Raw genomic sequence first — 20,416 nt, 5'->3', positions numbered from 1 at the left:
GACTGGTGTGAGGTGATACCTTATTGTAGTTAGAGATTAGTGATGTTGAGCATCCTTTCATGTGTTTGTTGGCAATCTGTATATCTTCATTGGAGAAATGTCTATTTAGTTCTTCTGCCCATTTTTGGATTGGGTTGTTTTTTTTTTTGATATTGAGCTGCGTGAGCTGCTTGTAAATTTTGGAGATTAATCCTTTGTCCGTTGCTTCATTTGCAAATATTTTCTCCCATTCTGAGGGTTGTCTTTTTGTGTTATGGTTTCCTTTGCTGTACAAAAGGTTTTAAGTTTCATCAGGTCCCATTTTTTGGTTTTTATTTCCATTTCTCTAGAAGGTGATAACCCTAAGAATCTTTAAGGAAATAATTTCATATGATGAAAAAACTTAAGTTTAACCATTATTTTAATTTCACGTCAGTTTTATTGTTAAATTCAAGTAAATGATGTTTTTAGATGAGTTTATTAGGCATAGGATGTTTTTAATCTTCTTTATTTTCTGTAAAATTTTTTGCTAAACTTATTTATGAGCATTTCATAAAGATTACTTCTAGCTGATGGAGCTGGTAGGTAAAAAACCTAAATAGGCTTTCAGAAGAAAAAATGAACAAGATAAACTATCCATTGATTATAAGAAGCCCGTTTTAACAGATTTATGCATACATACATATTTATATATGTATATGTATATAAAATAGTATATACAGTAGCCCAATAATTGTTCCCATTTCACAGATGAAGACTCTGAGGCAAAGAGAGGAGCCAAGATTCATTCCACGCAGTTTGATTCTAGAGCCTGAATTCTCACCCATTGTTCATAGAGAGTTGTTATGACATGGTCCATTAAGTCAGCAGTGTGAACCAAGTGCTGGAGGCAGAAGACAGAAAGCACTGCCTAAGCTAGGAATTACGGAGGGGCTGCCAGGAGGAGGCAACACCTTGCTCCGTGAATAAAATTCCCTTAGATCAATCCATTAATCCCAAAAGGGGGCAGCTGAGAATATGTCGTTCCATCAGCACTACTGGAGAAAAACATATTGAGGCCTTCAAGCAGTGTGTCAATAGAAGGGCATTTTCTTTATTTTTAAAGAAAAACCTACAGCTTAAGTAATACTAAATACAAAAATAAAAGTAAGGCAAGAAAGTGAGACAAATTGTAAGATAAAAATCTAAAATAAGTCTCTTTTTCAATCATTTCTAAATTTTTGCAAGTAGTTTTTAAATGGTGGTAGAAAAGCAAAAAAAATTAATGTTACAAAATATGTTTTATCATTTCTTCTAGGAGTTTATACAGCTATTTGATATTTCTATAACATTAAATAATTTTTTAAATTTACTTAAATAAAAAGTAATTCCCTAAATCCCTTAACTGTTATATTAGTGTATTATTGTGTATGTATCTGTATACTACATACATATATATTCATAAAGAGATACTCTTCCCGTTTCAAAATAGCTTTATTTCATTTCTCATGAATTATTAATGATCTGTGTTAAGGTAATGGCAGAGACAATTGATTTCTTCTTCTAAGCCTCTTGTTAGATCAAGAACCACTCAACTACATTTCAGCTCTCAAACTCTTACATTAATGGCAGAAATTAGTTAAGTGTAAGACAAAAAGCAAGAGGCTGGAGATACTGTACTCTGAATGCTTGCACCACATAATTAAATGCAGTGAAAAGAGACAGTAAAATCTGAATTTTCTTGTTTTTGTCTTATTGCCTTAAGTGGAGCATTTAAATCCAGAGGTGATATTATGACAGTGTACAGCACAGCATCCTGTCTGGCTCTCCCTATAGCCATCATCTGTTCTGCTTGGTCCATTCTGATTGGTCAGTTTCTGTGCCATGCAAGTTGTTAAACACCTTGAATAACACATCTCCTTATCCCTAGAATTACTGTAATTACTAAAGAAATAATACTTTTGGTCCTTTTTATGGTACTTTTTCAGGGTTATGTTAAAAATAAAGCAATAAAGAATAGTTTATATTGTCTTTTAGTTTGAAGAGAGCATTTATATTTTAGCATAATACCATAGGGAAAAATGAAATGCATTCAAGAAAATTTTTGATTTTCTCTCATCTAATGATTAATAGCATTTAGTTATAACATATTCCACTCATTATTTCAAATACTTCATTTAAACATAAAGTATATGGTGTTGTCACTAATAGAGGCGTCAGACTTCTCCTGTACACTGAATTCATTAGATGCATTTGCAGTTTTTGGTAAGAAATGACATCCCATCGAGACTTAAAATACGTTTAGAAAATGTATATTATATATTACATCTACTAATTTAAGTAAAATTATTTTGTTGTTTGGTTTAACAGTTACTTTAAAAATTACAGATTCCTAGCTCATTGAGGCCATATATTATATAAATTATAGTCCTATTTATTATATTTTAATCAAAAGATAATATTTTCTTTATCTTAATAGTGTCCCAGTAAAACATTTGGTGGATTTGAGTCTACAAAAGACCTTCCTGATGATGTTATAACATTTGCCAGAAGTCATCCAGCCATGTACAATCCAGTGTTTCCTATTAATAACCGGCCGATAATGATCAAAACAGATGTAAATTACCAGTTTACACAAATTGTAGTAGATCGAGTGGATGCAGAAGATGGCCAGTATGATGTCATGTTTATTGGAACAGGTAAATGTTTTAACTTCAGCTCTAAATGTTCTTCCAGAACATTGCATCTAACTAATTAAGTATACTAAGAACTGAAGGAAGACTTTATAGTCACTCTCAAGATATAGTTAACCTCTAATAAATGACTAAAAAAACCTGAACATTCTCCCATTCCAATGTGTTATTTTTTTAGGCAAGTTGACATATATTTATTAATTTAAATTAAATTTCCTTTTCAATCAAAGTTGATAAATGTAATCAGGTAAAGCTATTGATTAGGTGAACAATCAATGTCTATAACTGAATCATAACTCTTTTCTGAACAGTGGCTTTTCAGGACAAAAATGTATTGCTCAAATCCCAAGACATTCAATAAAAGTTCTAGAATATATTGATGCAAAATTATCCGAACTTTAAAATTACCATAGAGTGCAAATCTTCCAGAAAATAAATTTTGACAACAAAATTTGTTTAGTGTTTTTACCATACAATGAGAAGGAAAACAAAGCAAAATAAAACTTCATCAGAAAACCAACAGAGTGGACCTAAGGAATCGTCAGATACATTTTAGATCCATTTCTACAGACATTTAATGACGTATTTTTTACCAATTCCATGATTAGAAACAAACATTTTATAGGTATATTTTCAGGATGAATTCCATTGCTATTATGACATTTTATTTTTACCCTACCCTCTTTAATAGTACTATTTTAAAAGCACCAGTTACAAATCTGAAACTTGCTACTTAGGGTCAGATTCCAAGGTAATAAATTCCTAGTCTCCATTAACGTTGTTAACTGAAATAAATCAATAGGAAACAGGGTGAGTGCTCCACTGAAACCTGTATAATAACATTTATTTTCCCTTGGTGAGAACAGAGAAAGAAATTGCATTAAGTACAGGGGAATGGCAACTACACAGTAAGCGCTTTAAAGACTTAAAGTTTTATAACAAAATTGTGAAATACATTATCAAGTGTAAGTGTCAGGTTCTGAGCAATACATTACAGTCTGCTTTTATGAGTGAGAAGGTTTCTCTATCAAATAAAAGAATCCCAGGGAGACCTGGAGTTCAATAAAAGTCAATGAATTGCAAGTATCAACTTCTGGTTATAAATATCTCGAGAAATTATAAGATGATAGGATTTCTCTTCAATAAATATTAGTTTATCACTAATGTCAAATTATAATTAGATCTCTCTACAGAGTAATTAAACTTGTTCAGTAATGTCACACTTACCTTTTTCTTCACCTCTGGCCTAAACATGTTGAGAAGTCCCCTACTCATTGTCAATGCAACAAAAGCTTGCTTCCGGCTATTTGACCAAAGAAACCTAATCATGAATTTTCAGTTCTTCTTGGACGCAAGCCGTCTTTAAAGGAACCAATTTCATGAGCACGTTGAATGTCTGATGATGTGGATGGCTATCGGTCAGCACAGAACAGGGTCATCTGTCAACAAAGTAAATTGATTACAGTAATTTTATCTTTTAAGTAAGTTACACATTGATCCTAGTTGAGTAATCTGATTCAATTTGTGTGAAATTGTTTGAAATACTACTCAGTAAAACTTGATCTGGAACACAGATAAAGTTATTTTGGGGTATTGGAGACTGATCAGAGGCACTGAGTATATTAACCTAATTTACCTTTAATCTTTGGTGTTATGAGTAGTCTAAGGTCCTGTAAACAGAAGGATCTGCTTAAAAGAGGGATTTTTTTTTTTTTTGACTTTACAAGGGACACACTAGCAACCTTTCTTGGTCTCATATAGCACATCATATTGATCCCTTGAAAATGGTTATCTGTCGTATGAATACTTTGAATTATTTTTCTGGTGTAACTTTACTGGTAAGATTTTCTTCTCGAATAATTAGACTTTAATTTGAATAAAATGAGCCAATTGAAGCTAAAAATATTTGATCAACTGATCAGAAATGGTATGTTGAAGAGTCAGATTTTTGAATTTAATAAATCTCTGTTCTTTATTCTATCAAGAATAGGAACCCATCTGTAAATACTGGAAAATAGTAGCTTCTTATTAACCCCACTTAGAGTAAAAGTGCCAGCTCTTATCATTAAAACAATTTATCTCTTTTAACAATGAATCAACAGTGCTTTAAATCTCTATAAAATGTATTTATTTTAACAGTTTTCATTATTTATGGTTCTGAATTTAAAAATTTTTTAGTACTCTGAAGTTGATTGAACAGCATATTAATTAAACCAATTTGCTAACCAAAATTGATTAGCCAGTTGTTGAAAAAACACTGTAATAAGTAATCCAAGGTGTTTACTTTGAGAAATCAGATTATTGTCATTTATCAGGTAATGGTCATTGAGCTGTTGATAGGGGCCTCTAACTACTAAAGTCTTCCTCGTGGGAAGAAGGTGAGCAGCCAGGCTCTGAGGCTCTAACTACTTTTGTTGCTTGACAACATTCCTTCCATTTTGCTATATATTAAGTATTCATAGTAGTTCCTGGTTGCATAACAAAAATGGGAAAAACTTGTAATGTCAAGCTGGTAATTTTTTTCTTTTTTTAGTATATTTTGTTATAGAATGAAAGATTCTTTAAATTCTATAGTGCTTTACAATTTTCAAAAGTTTCACACAGATTTCATATAACCCCATAATAACCCTTTTTTTCCCCACCCCTATATTGCCCCTCCCCCTTCTGCCTCCCCACTGGTAACCACTCATTTTGTTCTCTGTGAGTCAGCTTCTTTTTTTGTTATAGTCACTAATTTGTTGACTTTTTAGATTCCATGTATAACAGATATCATACAGTGTTTGTATTTCTGTCTGACTTATTTTACTTAGTATAATGCCCTCCAAGTCCACCCAAGTTGCTATAAATGGCAACATTTCTTTTTTTTTTATGGCTGAGTAGTAGTCCATTGTATATACATATACCACATCTCCTTTATCCATTCATCTGTTGATAGCAATTGTAAATAGTGCTGCTAGGAATATTGGAATACATGTATCTTTTTGAATTAGTGTTTTGGGTTTGTTTTGTTTTGTTTTGGCTATATACCCTGGAGTGAAATTCCTGGGTCATATACTATTTTTAGGTTTTTTTTGAGAAACCTCAACACTGTCAAACTGGTATTATTTTTAGTTTAGTTTTGTTTTTGAGACACCTGATAGTTGAGATTAAAAATACAAATAATCCAACCTAGTGATTATTATATATATATATATATGTTTTAATTACACAGGTTTAGGATAAAATCATCTCCAAAGCTTCAGATATTTCTAAAAATTCAACTATTTTTATTCCATAGCTATGTTTATACTTTATCTAGTTTCATGAAATGCATTTGTATGTATTACTAATGCTGTAACAATAAAATACATTTTTAAATGCTGACGTCAAAATGTTCTTTCTGGTTAAATACTGATTTCATTCATTAACACTAAACTGTTCAGATCTATTTAAATTGTGGTCTTCTCCACTTTCTTTCAAAGATGTTGGAACCGTTCTTAAAGTAGTTTCAATTCCTAAGGAGACTTGGCATGATTTAGAAGAAGTTCTGCTGGAAGAAATGACAGTTTTTCGGGTGAGTGCTGCTTAATTTCAAGTGTCAACAAGTTCCCTTGTATGTCTTTCCCCCAGGACAGCTGCACAGTGAACTTGGTATGGACAAGCAGTCTAGCATACCCTTCTAATTAGCTTGTCAATTAGAAAGCCAGACACTAGTCAAAATAAACCTTGAAACTTTCAATGCTAGTTAAATCAAAAAATGTAAAGAAATATATCCTTGGCTCATATTTTGTTTTCTCAATGATAAATTATATGATTTACATTTTATATTATTTATGTAAGTTACCTCAATGAACAAACCCTGTGTGCCTCCTACCCTCCAAATCCCCTCTTTCACACTTAATGGTATAACTGGGATGATAGGTAACTTCCATGAATGTATTAAAGGAAATACATTCAGAATGATAACGGAATGAAGACATTTCAATAATTTTTTAGCTTATTTGTGAATTGTTTTATCATATTTTCCTAAAGAAATCATTTGTTAGCATAAAAAGTTTGAGGTTTTTATATCACTTGTGGAAAATCTGTTATGAATTCCTAGTCTACACAATTAAGAAGAGTACAGATAGTTGTCCTTTTGTCCTGAATCACTGATGGCCCAAGTAGGTTTATATAGGATTGGGGGTAGAGGCAGCAGTATATGGATTGAAGTGAGGGAGGAAAACTGAAGTAATGTAACATACACCACATTCCTTTTAGAAAGCCAGCTAGGAGGAAGAGTTTGAATTGAAGCACACCTTGATATAAATCATTTATGAAATATAACAGAGAAATAGATGCCTATCGAAGGTGTTATTTCAGTTTTTGATAAAAATCTGAGACATTTATAACTGCAAAATAAACTGGAATTAGAAGAATTTCATGGACAGAAAATGAGAAAATATAGGATCTAGTCTCACAACTTAACATTATCTCATTTAGTCTCCAGAAATATCACTTTATCTATAAAATGAAGTGGATGGATTAAAGTTTTCAGTTGATTAAATATTTTGATTGCAAGGAAAATCTTCCCAAGACTTCTTTTAGCCCCACACTTCTAGACCAGTTTATTAACACAATAGAGCTCTAGCTCACTATTCAGTAATACTTTGAAGAGAAAATAGAGTAAAATATGGCAAGCTTTTAATATATATATATTGATTCAAGTAAAGTTATGATTAGCTTTGAAACAGATAACTGGTACATCATGACACAGACATCTTGTAATAACTAAACAATGTTCTAATGGGAAGGGCTTAGGTTCTTCAGTCATAGCTAGCTACATGGCAGTTCTGTTTGGAACCCATACAATCCCTCTGAGCTTCCCTAGCAGGAAAAATAATACCTACCTCACAAGGAAGCTAGAAGAATTAGAGACACTATATGTAGAACATCCAGGACAGTGCCAGCTCCTGTGCTCAGAATCTTATTGTCAATATAATTTTACTTGTTTTAGTTTGTCTACACTGAATATAAGACACATTCTCAGTAGCCTTCTCTACTAATCCTTGGTTTAAGTCTTAGAATAACACAATCATCATAATTCTAGTACGATTTTTAAAATCAGGCACTTGGACCTTACTTTGTCTGGTATAGAATGATGACTAATCCCTATCTTTCACCAAGTCCCATTTCATTATTTATGCATTGATACTTTATCCTACAAATTCAAAAATACAATTATGCAAATAGACTGTGTCAGTAATACAGAGCCCATCTAGATTTAGCAAACAAATTATGGGCACTGAGGGGCAGATATATATATTGCTGTCTTGTGTCCATTGTTGTGTCTCCAGAGCCTAAAGTGTGTTTTCAACCTACATACATTAAATGAATAAAGGAATCAGCATTTATGCAAAAATGAAAAATGAGAGTTTAAGGTCTTCTTAGGGAGACCCCACGTAAAGTGAGGTGCCAGAGTATGAGGAAGATAAACCGATAACAGCAAAAAGTTATCCTGCTGATTATATCCCATATTATTCTAGTAGAAAAAAATTTTTACCAATTCTGTATTTTTGGAAATCTATATTACCACCACTGTAGCAAATGAAGTTGCAGGAGTACTAAAATATTGTTATAACTTTAGAATTTCTTAACTATTTCCAGAATCTTTTACTTTTGAATTTGTCGTGGTTCCTTTGCATATTCCCCTTCAGTTAATAGTATATGATTATAACAAGTTCCATTTACTAATTCAACTGTAAACAAACATGTCTACCATGGTCCTGGCACAATGCTAATCATCATCTCTGGTGATTCAGAGATGAACACTATAAACATGGTTCCTGACCTTGTGTAGCTTAGAGACTCTTCCATGTTATCCCTCATAGTTTCAAGTACTTAATTTATTATCTTTTAGTACAATTAAGTTTTATCTTGTAGAATTGTATCATTATATCATGCCATTTAAAAAAATAAGGTACTTTTTATCTATTATTTAATTATTTTCCAGGATTTTATGAATCAGAATATGTATAATTTTGCAGTAATACTGTGTTCTAGCTAATTTTCATTCCCTACATCTCTGGGAGTTTAAGTTTACGTTTCACATCTTACCTTTGTTTTTTAATAGTAAATCAAATTTTAGTTTAAAAATATTACTTTAAGCTGATCTATTAAATGACTTTTAACAAAACCTTGAGAGGTTGGAAGCCAGCCATCTTGCCAACCCAAATATTTAATGTCTATTAGATTTTGTTAGTGTTTTGCAGTTTCCAGAGAAATACACAGCCGAATTACACTTATGATAACTATTGAATGACTTTTTTGTGGTTTTTTAAGATGTCATGAGAGAGGTTCTTTATTCAGTTTTTAACAATTAGGTATGAATATGTAATATTGTGCTTTCATGGAAATGATTGTTTATGAGTTTATAATTTTGTTAAAGGATTGTTTGCAACGTGGGACACATCTTCCAGAGATAAATGTTCCATTTTTCTCCCATATTCTGTTTTATGCATTGTTGTCATTATTATTTCTTTGGCACCCAAGTAGACAAAACGTATTTGGGCAGAGTTTAGAGAAATATTTTCTTTCAACATTCTGTTCTATCAGGCAAAGTTCATACATATATTGTGGTCTAGCAATTGGAATATTTCACTGTCAAACTTTGTTTAATTTTGCAGAAGGAGGGCAAAAAACACATTAAAGCAATTTCTATAGACACTGAAACAAGCGGAGAAATGTTACAGTTTCTGTATTTTTATTTGAGCCTTGCAAGTCATTCCATTTAACATAAAATAAAATTTAAAAGGGTTAATTTGAGCACTGTGGTAGTTTGACAAGGTAAATAGACAAGGAACAGATTTAGGGTCCTGGTGGTATCTGATACTCTTGGATTTTAAAAAGAAAGACATTTAATGTCAACCAACCAGCTAATTTTACCATAATATCATCTCCAGGAGACCATGTTCATTATGTGTCTTTGCTAGACTGAATAACCAAACCTCATATAAAATCCGGAATTAAAGCCAGTACTATGTCCATTGCCATCTTGAGGTTGGTTTTAGGAAAACACCCTGGCTAATCACAGAACGTTCCAGTGGTTCCAGTTACATCTAAGATACTTTTTTTCTGGGTGAAATCAAATCCCGATCAGAGTATATAAAGAAAAATATTCCTCAGTAATAAAATTTCCATTTTAGAGTAAAATTTTTGTAGGTAACAAGATGTGAGATAAAATCGGCCTTGGTATAGGACTCTAGAAATGACTTTAAATAGCCATTATATATTCAAAATGGTATCAAAGTACTAAGACACAAACCTGATTCCAAATATTACTTGTGACCATTAATTGGTGTTTGAATCTCATTTACTATGTGATTCCAAACAAGTTGGTTAAAGTCACTTGAGCCTCCACTTCTTCATTTCATAATTTTTTTAAAATGAAGATTACTGGTAAATTGTAGCTATTGTTAACTAGTTATACAAATGAAAATCTCATTTAAAATAAATGCTTGAAAATCCTGCACCTGTACCTTGTTAAAAAAATATTCAAAAGGTATGAAAACCAGATGTATGCTGATTTTTACTTTACTCACATTGAGATTTTTTTTTTCCCAGTCCAAAGAGGGTTTTACTTTTGAGACAGTGAGGTGTTCAAGTCGCAATGCATTTAGTACAGTGGGTTTTATTTATAGTCCTATTGACTGCAAAGGATTGCAAGGCAGTTACATTGATAACGCATGCATTTTAAACCCAATTTATGCAATATTCCATGAACAGCTGAGCAAATAAAGAGTTTAATTTTCATTCAAATGTAAATCATAATTGATGCTTTCCAAAACCTAGTCTATTAACTCATTCTAAAGGAGCATCAGCATGCGTAGCATCCAGGGAGCTCTGTCAGATTCTCCTGGGATCAGCAGGTTGAAAAGCTCTGCAAGTGTGCAAGTTTAATAAGGACTAGATTAAAATATCTGAAAAAAATATATAGCAAATTAGAGTCATAGAAAATCTTGAAAAGATGCTAAGTTTTTAATTTCATTTTTACTTGAACTCCAATTAAATTTGCTCTTGAAACCAGTTTCATGAAAATGCTTATGAAGCTACATCTGTTTTAAATGAAAGTTATATTCATCACCAACTAGGGCTCAGAAAAAAATATAGCTTATTTAAATGGATGTCATCTTAATATATTGTCTATTAAAACTCAACCGCAGGCAGCATATAGCACATCCTATTCCAAACTGTTATTACTTTCCTAGTCTAAAAAATAAGTAAGTTTCTTTTAATTAAGAGATTCTAGGATCTTAATTGAAGAACGTTAAAATTATAATATGGCACAATGGAATTTCTTGTGTTTTGGGGTTTGTTTTGTTTTATAATTTATGTATGAAGTGATCATTTCCATCTACCTTATACACATTTAATTTTTTGTATTGTCAATGAATGTGAAATGTCTGAAAGTTCACCAGCTTCACTTTTATATAGTTTCACTGAAGTTTTTAAAAGAACTGAGACATAGCTAACTTTCATTTTAATTATACTAGCTGTTGATTCTCTAAGAAGTACTTTCCTTGTACCTAGGCTATAAAATTTATTTCATGAAAGTCCCTATGAAGTTAGCTGCTTACATAACCACTTTTCCTGTGAAACTCTTGGAATGGAGGAAGCTGCTATGGAATATTTTCCTAGCTCTTTTAAATTCTTTGTTTGGGTTCACTTATTCCAATATTATGTAAACCGAAATACAACAGTCAGTTTTATCTTTTAAAACTAAAAATCTATGATGAATTGGCCCCTTGATTTTTGTGATTTGATGCTACTAAATTCCAAAGATCTTATTTCTGTATAGAGAAAATTGGTAGATATTTCTTTCATCATAGTTGTCTTTATGATTGACAGTTCCTGTAGAAAATTATTTTTAATATCATTAAACTCTGAAAATGGGAAATTATGGGAAATCTCTAACTTATCCCATCAAATTAATTTACATTCTAAATTATTTGTCTCATTTGTGTCTCAGGCAGGTTGTCTTAAATTTGTTAACAAAATTCTGTGCTCAGCTTAGATGTTAGGGTTCAAAGTGGAAATTTGCAATTCTGCAGTACTCAGGGGGTAATTAAAGCCACAAGAGTGGATAAGCCCACCAGGAGCATAATGTGGCATCCAAAGAAGAGTGGAAAGGAGTCAGCAAGGCAAGGCAAATATATGAGGAATGGCTGGAGATAGAAAAGACTGAAAAAGGCTAAGAATAGTCAATAAAGAGTTTCAAGGCATAATGAAACCTAAAGGAGGAAGCAGTCAAGAAGAAATGACTGGTCAATAGTGCCATATCAAACAAGAACTCCAGCAATAATAATAGACTGAAAGCTTCCATTCAGCATCAGTGATTTCTCTTTCTGAGAATCGTAGGCCACCTCTCTAGAGTAAGGGCTAGACTCAGTGGGCTGAGGGATGAATGGCACTGAATGGGACATGAAGAAGTAAAGATGGTGAGTATAGAATATTCAGATTATTTTCAAAGAAATTACAGCTAACTTTAAAGGATTAAGGAAAAACTTCTTTTAAAGGATGGCCTCCTTTATCTCATATACAAATTCAGTTGAAGGAACAGAGTGTAATGGGGAGAGTAAAAGAGATAGGAGAGAAGGGGGAAAATTGGTAGGGAATTCATTTATTCATTCATTTACTCATTCATTATTTAACAAATATTTATTGACAACTTGCAAATTACACTTAACCTTTGAACAACTTGGGGGTTAGGCGCACCAACCCTTCAGGCAGGGGAAAATCTGAGTATAACTTTACAGTTGGCCCTCCATATCTGTGGTTTTGCATCAATGGATTCATCCAGCGCTGATGGTGTAGTACTATAGTATTTACAATTGAAAAAAATCCACATCTAAGTGGACCCACAAAGTTCAAACCCCTTTTGTTCAAGGGTCAACTGTAGGAGCAACAGTCCCAGGTATGTGGCAGTGCACGAAACAGCCCCAAATCCCAGGCCTAAATTAGTGTGTCGGGCGGTAGGGGGGTGGGGAGGGCTGGGGCCAGGGGAAGATAACCAATTAAGAAAACATATGAGAGATTGGTTCAAAATGATGTAGTAGAAGGGCATGCTCTCAATCCCTCTTGCAAGAACACCAGAATCACAACTAACTGCTGAACAGTCATCAACAAGAAGACACTGGAACTCACTAAAACAGATACCCCACATCCAAAGACAAAGGAGAAGCCACAGTGAGATGGTAGGAGGGGTGCAATCACAATAAGATCAAATCCCATAATTGCTGGGTGGGTGACTTACAAACTGGAGAACACTTATACCACAGAAGTCCACACACAGGAATGAAGGTTCTGAGCCCCAAGTCAGGCTTCCCAACCTGGGGGTCTCGCAATGGGAGGAGGAATTCCTAGAGAATCAGACTTTGAAAGCTAGTGGGATTTCATTGCAGGACTCTGACAGGACTGGGGAAAACAGAGACTCCACTCTTGGAGGGAACACACAAAGTATTGTGTGCATCGGGACCCAGGGGAAGGAGCAGTGACCCCATAGGAGACTGAACCAGACCTACCTGCTAGTGTTGGAGGGTCTCCTGCAGAGGTGGGGTGGGGGGGCTGTGGCTCACCGTGGGGACAAGGACACTTGCTGCACAAGTTCTGGGAAGTACTCCTTGGCATGAGCCCTCCAGAGTCCGCCAATAGCCCCAGCCAAGAGCCTGGGTAGGTTCCAGTGTTGGGTCACCTCAGGCCAAACAACCAACAGGGAGGGAACCCAGCCCCATCCATCAGCAGTCAAGTGGATTAAAGTTTTACTGAGCTCTGCCCACCCGAGCAACAGTCAGCTCTACCCACCACCAGTCCCTCCCATCAGGAAACTTGCACAAGCCTCTTAGATAGCCTCATGCACCAGAGGGCACACAGCAGAAGCAAGAAGAACTACAATCCTGCAGCCTGTGGAACAAAAACCACATTCATAGAAAGATACACAAGATGAAAAGGCAGAGGGCTATGTACCAGATGAAGGAACAAGATAAAACCCCAGAAAAACAACTAAATGAAGTGTAGACAGGCAACCTTCCAGAAAAAGAATTCAGAATAGTGACAGTGACGATGATCCAGGACCTTGGAAAAAGAATGGAGGCAAAGATCGAGAAGATGCAAGAAATGTTTAAAAAAGACCTAGAAGAATTAAAGGACAAACAAAACAGAGATGAACAGTACAATAACTGAAATGAAAAATACACTAGAAGGAATCAACAGCAGAATAACTGAGGCAGAAGAACAGATAAGTGACCTGGAAGACAGAATGTTGGGATTCATTGTTGCAGAACAGAATAAAGAAAAAAGAATGAAAAGAAATTAAGAAAGCCTAAGAGACCTCTGAGACAACATTAAATGCAACAACATTCACATTATAGGGATCCCAGAAGGAGAAGAGAGAGAGAAAGGACCCGAGAAAATATTTGAAGAGATTATAGTCGAAAACTTGCCTAACATGGGAAAGGAAATAGCCACCCAAGTCCAGGAAGCACAGAGAGTCCCATACAGGATAAACCCAAGGAGAAACACACCAAAACACATAGTAATCAAATTGGCAAAATTTAAAGACAAAGAAAAATTATTAAAAGCAGCAAGAGAAGAATGACAACATACAAGGGAACTCCCATAAGGTTAACAGCTGATTCCTCAGCGGAAACTCTACAAGCCAGAAGGGAGTGGCATGATATACTTAAAGTGATGAAAGGGAAGAACCTACAACCAAGATTACTCTACCTGGCAAGGATCTCATTCAGATTCGATGGAGAAATCAAAGACTTTACAGACAAGCAGAAGCGAAGAGAATTCAGCACCACCAAACCAGCTCTACAACAAATGCTAAAGGAATTTCTCTAAGTGGGAAACACAAGAGAAGAAAAAGACGCACAAAAACAAACCCAAAACAATTAAGAAAATGGTAATAGGAACATCATATAGATAATTACCTAAAATGTGAATGGATTAAATGCTCCAACCAAAAGACACAGACTGGCTGAATGGATACAAAAATGAGACCCATCTATATGCTGTCTACAAGAGACCCACTTCACACCTAGGGACACATTCAGACTGAAAGTGAGGGGATGGAAAAAGATATTCCATGCAAATGGAAATCAATAAAAGCTGGAGTAGCAATACTCATATCAGATAAAATAGAGTTTAAAATAAAGAATGTTACAAGAGAAAAGGAAGGACACTACATAGTGATCAAGGGATCAATCCAAGAAGAAGATATAACAATTATAAATGTCTATGCACCCAACATAGGAGTACCTCAATATATAAGGTAACTGCTAAGAGCTATAAGAGAGGAAATCGACAGTAACACAGTAATAGTGGGGACTTTAACACCTCACTTACACCAATGGACAGATCATCCAAAATGAAAATGAAGAAACAGAAGCTTTAAATGACACAATAGACCAGATAGATTTAATTGATATTTATAGGACATTCCATCCAAAAACAGCAGATTACACATTCTCCTGAAGTGCACATGGAAATTTCTCCAGGATAGATCACATCTTGTGTCACAAATCAAGCCACAGTAAGTTTAAGAAAACTGAAATCCTATCAAGCATCTTTTCTGACCACAACACTATGAGAGTAGAAATCAATTACAGGGGAAAAAACATAAAAAACACAAATACATGGAGGCTAGACAATACGTTACTAAATAACCAAGAGATCACTGAAGACATCAAAGAGGAAATCAGAAAATACCTGGAGACAAATGACAGTGAAAACACAACGATCCAAAACCTATGGGATGCAGCAAAAGCAGTTCTAAGAGGGGCGTCTATAGCTATACAAGCCTACCTAAAGAAACAAGAAACATCTCAAATAATCTAACCTAACACCTAAAGGAACTAGAGAAAGAAGAACAAACAAAACCCAAAGTTAGCAGAAGGAAAGAAATCATAAAGATCAGAGCAGAAATAAATGTCATAGAAACAAAAAAAAAAAACTGTAGCAAGGATCAATAAAACTAAAGGCTGGTTCTTTAAGAAGATAAACAAAATTGATAAACCATTAGTCAGACTCATCAAGAAAAAGAGGGAGAGGACTCAAGTCAATATTAGAAATGAAAAAGAAGTTACAACGGACACTGCAGAAATACAAAAAATCCTAAGAGACTACTACAGGCAACTCTATGCCAATAAAATGGACAACCGGGAAGAAATGGACAAATTCTTAGAAAGGTATAACCTTCCAAGACTGAACAAGGAAGAAATAGAAAATATGAACAGACCAATCACAAGTAATGAAATTGAAACTGTGATTAAAAATCTTCCAAAAAACAAAAGTCCAGAACTAGATGGCTTCACAAGTGAATTCTTTCAAACATTTAGAGAACAGCTAACACCCATCCTTCTCATACTCTTCCAAAAAATTGCACAGGGGGCTTCCCTGGTGGCGCAGTGGCTGAGAATCTGCCTGCCAATGCAGGGGACACGGGATCGAGCCCTGGTCTGGGAAGATCCCACATGCCGCGGAGCAGCTAGGCCTGTGAGCCACAACTACTGAGCCTTTGCATCTGGAATTTGTGCTCCACAAGAAGAGAGGCTGCAACAGTGAGAGGCCCGTGCACCGCGATGAAGAGTGGCCCCCGCTCGCCACAACTAGAGAAAGCCCATGCACAGAAACGAAGACCGAACACAGCCATAAATAAATAAATTAATTAATTAAAAATTGCACAGGAAGGAACACTCCCAAATTCATTCTTGCGGCCACCATCACCCTGATACCAAAACCAAAGATACTACAAAGGAAAATTACAGACCAATATTATTCGTGAATATAGATGCAGAAATCCTCAACAAAATACTAGCCTACAGAATCCACCAACACATTAAAAGGATCGTACACCATGATCAAGTGGGATTTATCCCAAGGATGCAAGGATTCTTCAGTATATGCAAATCAATCAATGTGATATACCATATTAACAAATTGAAGAATAAAAACCATATGATCATCTCAACAGATGCAGAAAAAGCTTTTGACAAAACTCAATACGCATTTATGGTAAAAACTCTCCAGAAAGTGGGCATAGAGGGAAACTACCTCAACATAATAAAGGCCATATATAACAAACCCACAGCAAACATCATTCTTTTTTTTTTTTTTTTTTTGCAGTACGCAGGCCTCTCACTGTTGTGGCCTCTCCAGTTGCGGAGCACAGGCTCCGGACGTGCAGGCTCAGCAGCCATGGCTCGCGGACCCAGCCGCCTCGCAACATGTAGGATCTTCCCGGACCGGGGCACGAACCTGTGTCCCCTGCATTGGCAGGTGGACTCTCAACCACTGCGCCACCAGGGAAGCCCCAAACATCATTCTTAATGGTGGAAAACTGAAATCATTTCCTAAAGATCACAAACAAGACAAGGATGTCCACTCTCACCACTATTATGCAACATAATTTTGGAAGTCCTAGCCATGGCAGTCAGAGGAGAAAAAGAAATAAAAGGAATAGAAATTGGAAAAGAAGAAGTAAAACTGTCACTCTTTGCAGATGACATGATACTATACATAGAGAATCCTAAAGATGCCACCAGAAAACTATTAGAGCTAATCAATGAATTTGGTAAAGTTGCAGGATACAAAATGAATGCACAGAAATCTCTTGCACTCCTATACACTAATGCTGAAAGAGAAATTAGGTAAACACTCCCATTGCAACAAAAAGAATAAAATACCTATGAATAAGCTTACCTAAGGAGACAAAAAGACCTGTATGCAGAAACTATAAGACACTGTTGAAAGAAATTAAAGATGATACCAACAGATGGGGAGATATACCATGTTCTTGGATTGGAAGAATCAATATTGTGGAGATGACTGTACTACCCCAAGCAATCTACAGATTCAGTGCAATTCCTATCAAATTACCAATGGTATGTTTTACAGAACCAGAACAAAAACTCTTAAAAAAAAATTATTTGCAAATGAATCAACAGACAAAGGGTTAATCTCCAAAATATATAAACAGCTCATGCCGTTTAATATTAAAAAACAAACAACCCAATCCAAAAATGTGCAGAAGACCTAAATAGACATTTCTCCAAAGAAGACATACAGATGGCCAAGAAGCACATGAAAAGCTGCTCAACATCACTAATTATTAATGAAATGAAATCAAAAGTACAATGAGGTATCACCTCACACCAGTTAGAATGGCCATCATCAGAAAATCTACAAACAACAAATGCTGGAGAGGGTTTGGAGAAAAGGGAACCCTCTTGCACTGTTGGTGGGAATGTAAATTGATACAGCCACTATGGAGGTTCCTTAAAAAACTAAAAATAGAATTACCATATGACCCAGCCATCCCACTACTGGGCATATACCCTGAGAAAACCATAATTCAAAAAGACACATGCACCCCAACGTTCATTGCAGCACTGTTTGCAATAGCCAGGTCATGGAAGCAACCTAAATGCCCATCGACAGATGAATGGATAAAGAAGATGTGGTACATACATACAATGGAATATTACTCAGCCATAAAAAGGAATGAAATTGGATCATTTGTAGAGACGTGGATGAATCTAGAAACTGTCATACAGAGTGAAGTAAGTCAGAAAGAGAAAAACAAATATTGTATATTATCGCATATATGTGGAATGTTGAAAAATGGTACAGATGAACGGGATTGCAGGGCAGAAATTGAGACAGAGACGTAGAGAACAAACGTGTGGACACCAAGGGGAGAAAGGGGCGGGGGTGGGGGGGGTGTGATGAATTGGCCGATTGGGATTGACATGTATACACTGATGTGTATAAAATGGATGACTAATAAGAGTCTGCTGTATAAAAAAGTAAAATTCATAAATTCAAAAAAAAAAAACATGTGAGATGCCTCTGCTGCTGTCCTCATATCCTGTCAACCTCACCTCTGTTTCCCACTGTGTGTCTTTCAGTTTTTGCCCCAGCACTTCCCTGACAGGCAAAAGGGCAAGCAAGAGTCACAACTGAGGGTGTGGGAGATTTAACAACCCTGTGGGCATCCAAAGAGTAATGGAATATTTCCATATATTTATATATGTATAAAACTTTTCTTGGTACAAGCCTCAGTGGATAGTTTAGAGAGTCATTGTCTACTATCCTCAGATTTTGTCTCAGTGGTACTTATGTGACCTACTTTTTATTGACTTTTCCTCCCTCCTCTCAATCCTTAGTTCCTTACTCTTACTCCCTACCTTCAGATAAGAGCTTTGAGGTATCGGAGGAAACTCACCTCCTATACCTATATGACTCAAGATAAATGTCATATATAAATCATATATGCATAAATGTTATATATATTTCTAGATAGTGATAAGCACTCGAGAGAAAAACTAAAGCAAGGAAAGGATATGGGAGTGTGTGTGCACATGTGTTGAGTGTGTATGTTGTGCATGTGAAAGAGGAGAGATTTGAATAAACACTGTGTGATGAGCACATTTGTAAAGTATTTTATATTTATTAATTCATTTAATCGTCTTAGCAGTCCTATGAGGAAGGTACCATTGTTTTCATTTTTCAGATGAGAAAACTAAATTCGAGATTCTATACCACACCTAGTATCACACTTCTGGCCAAGTTTGTGTTACTACTATTTGAACCCATACATTTGACCCCAGAGTGCAACTCTTTACCCTTTCTTCAGGGCTTAACTTCAGTCACCTACACAGGGAGACCTTTCAGGATTTTGTTCTTCCCACCTAAGCCTCTTTGTCATCAGCTGTCTCTGAAACCCCCCAGCCGTTTCTTCTTAGAGTTGTGTTTGTCATTGATGAGACATAGGATGGAGCACAGTTAAATGAAAGTGAATCTAAGAGGATAAGCGAATACATTCAGGAGAATAGCCTTTTGGTGGTCTAAGTTATTCAAAGAACAGTCTTTATTTATGCAACATACATAGGTTTATGATAAGCTTTAGCAGAACACTTCAGCAAAGTGTATTGGTGATTACTTCCCTAGTCCTGACTGCTCTAGATGAGCCTGTTGATAGAAATTAAAGAGATTATGTTCTCCAGCAGAGACCTGAAGTGAAGGTCTTTGTGTCTTAGTCATTTTAATAATAAAGAAATAATCTCATCCCAACTGAGCTCTCACAGTTCTTGACAGCTGGAAACCAGCTTAGTACTCTCAGCTCATCCTTGGCGCTATTAGGAGCTGGCCTGACAGTCTCACGTATGCCATGGTCTTGGTGTTCTCCAGTTGAACATACAAATTTTCACAGATCCCCAACATCAGATGAGGCCATTCTCAGACCATTATGAATCAAAAAAAAAAAAAAAGGCAAGACCATTCTGTAATCATGTCTGAATATCTAAACACAGAAAAGAACGTAAACATTGTCCAAACAATAAAAATGACCAAATATCTCCCTACCCTGCCCTAGTGAGTGATTGCTACTTTACCTATCACTACTTTAGCTTCACTGTTTTTCCCTCCTAAATAAGACTTATGAAGATACCTAATCATAGAATTACCTCTGCTTTTTGACAGCATCCAATGCAAAGCAAAGCCCTACTTCCTGGAACCCTTCCTTAAGTTACCTAACGCAAGCCCAAAACGTATAAGTCCTTTCCATCCCTCTTACTGAGCTTCCCATGAACAGTGGGCAATAAACCCAACCTGATTCATGGGTATGTTCCTGATGGTCGTTAACTGGAGGATGCACTTATTGTCTGCTCCATACATACAACACTTGTCTATGCAATTTCTTTTACATGTCTTATTTCCCAATTATAGTGCTTCTTACAGGCACTGAA

At 35.3% G+C, this 20,416-nt stretch overlaps 1 protein-coding gene across 1 annotated transcript in view; it reads left to right on the top strand.

The window, feature by feature from the left end:
* SEMA3A (semaphorin 3A) overlaps window positions 1–20,416 on the top strand; it is a 231,811-nt gene that overhangs the window by 189,411 nt on the left and 21,984 nt on the right. The window contains exons 11-12 of the mRNA XM_065883393.1: window positions 2,438–2,657; window positions 6,113–6,204. Coding sequence (XP_065739465.1) covers window positions 2,438–2,657; window positions 6,113–6,204 — 312 coding nt within the window. The remainder of the gene's footprint in view (window positions 1–2,437; window positions 2,658–6,112; window positions 6,205–20,416) is intronic.

Source organism: Phocoena phocoena, chromosome 9 (assembly GCF_963924675.1).
Source record: "Phocoena phocoena chromosome 9, mPhoPho1.1, whole genome shotgun sequence".
Lineage (NCBI taxonomy): Eukaryota > Metazoa > Chordata > Mammalia > Artiodactyla > Phocoenidae > Phocoena > Phocoena phocoena.
This window is presented reverse-complemented; position numbering and strand designations above follow the sequence as displayed.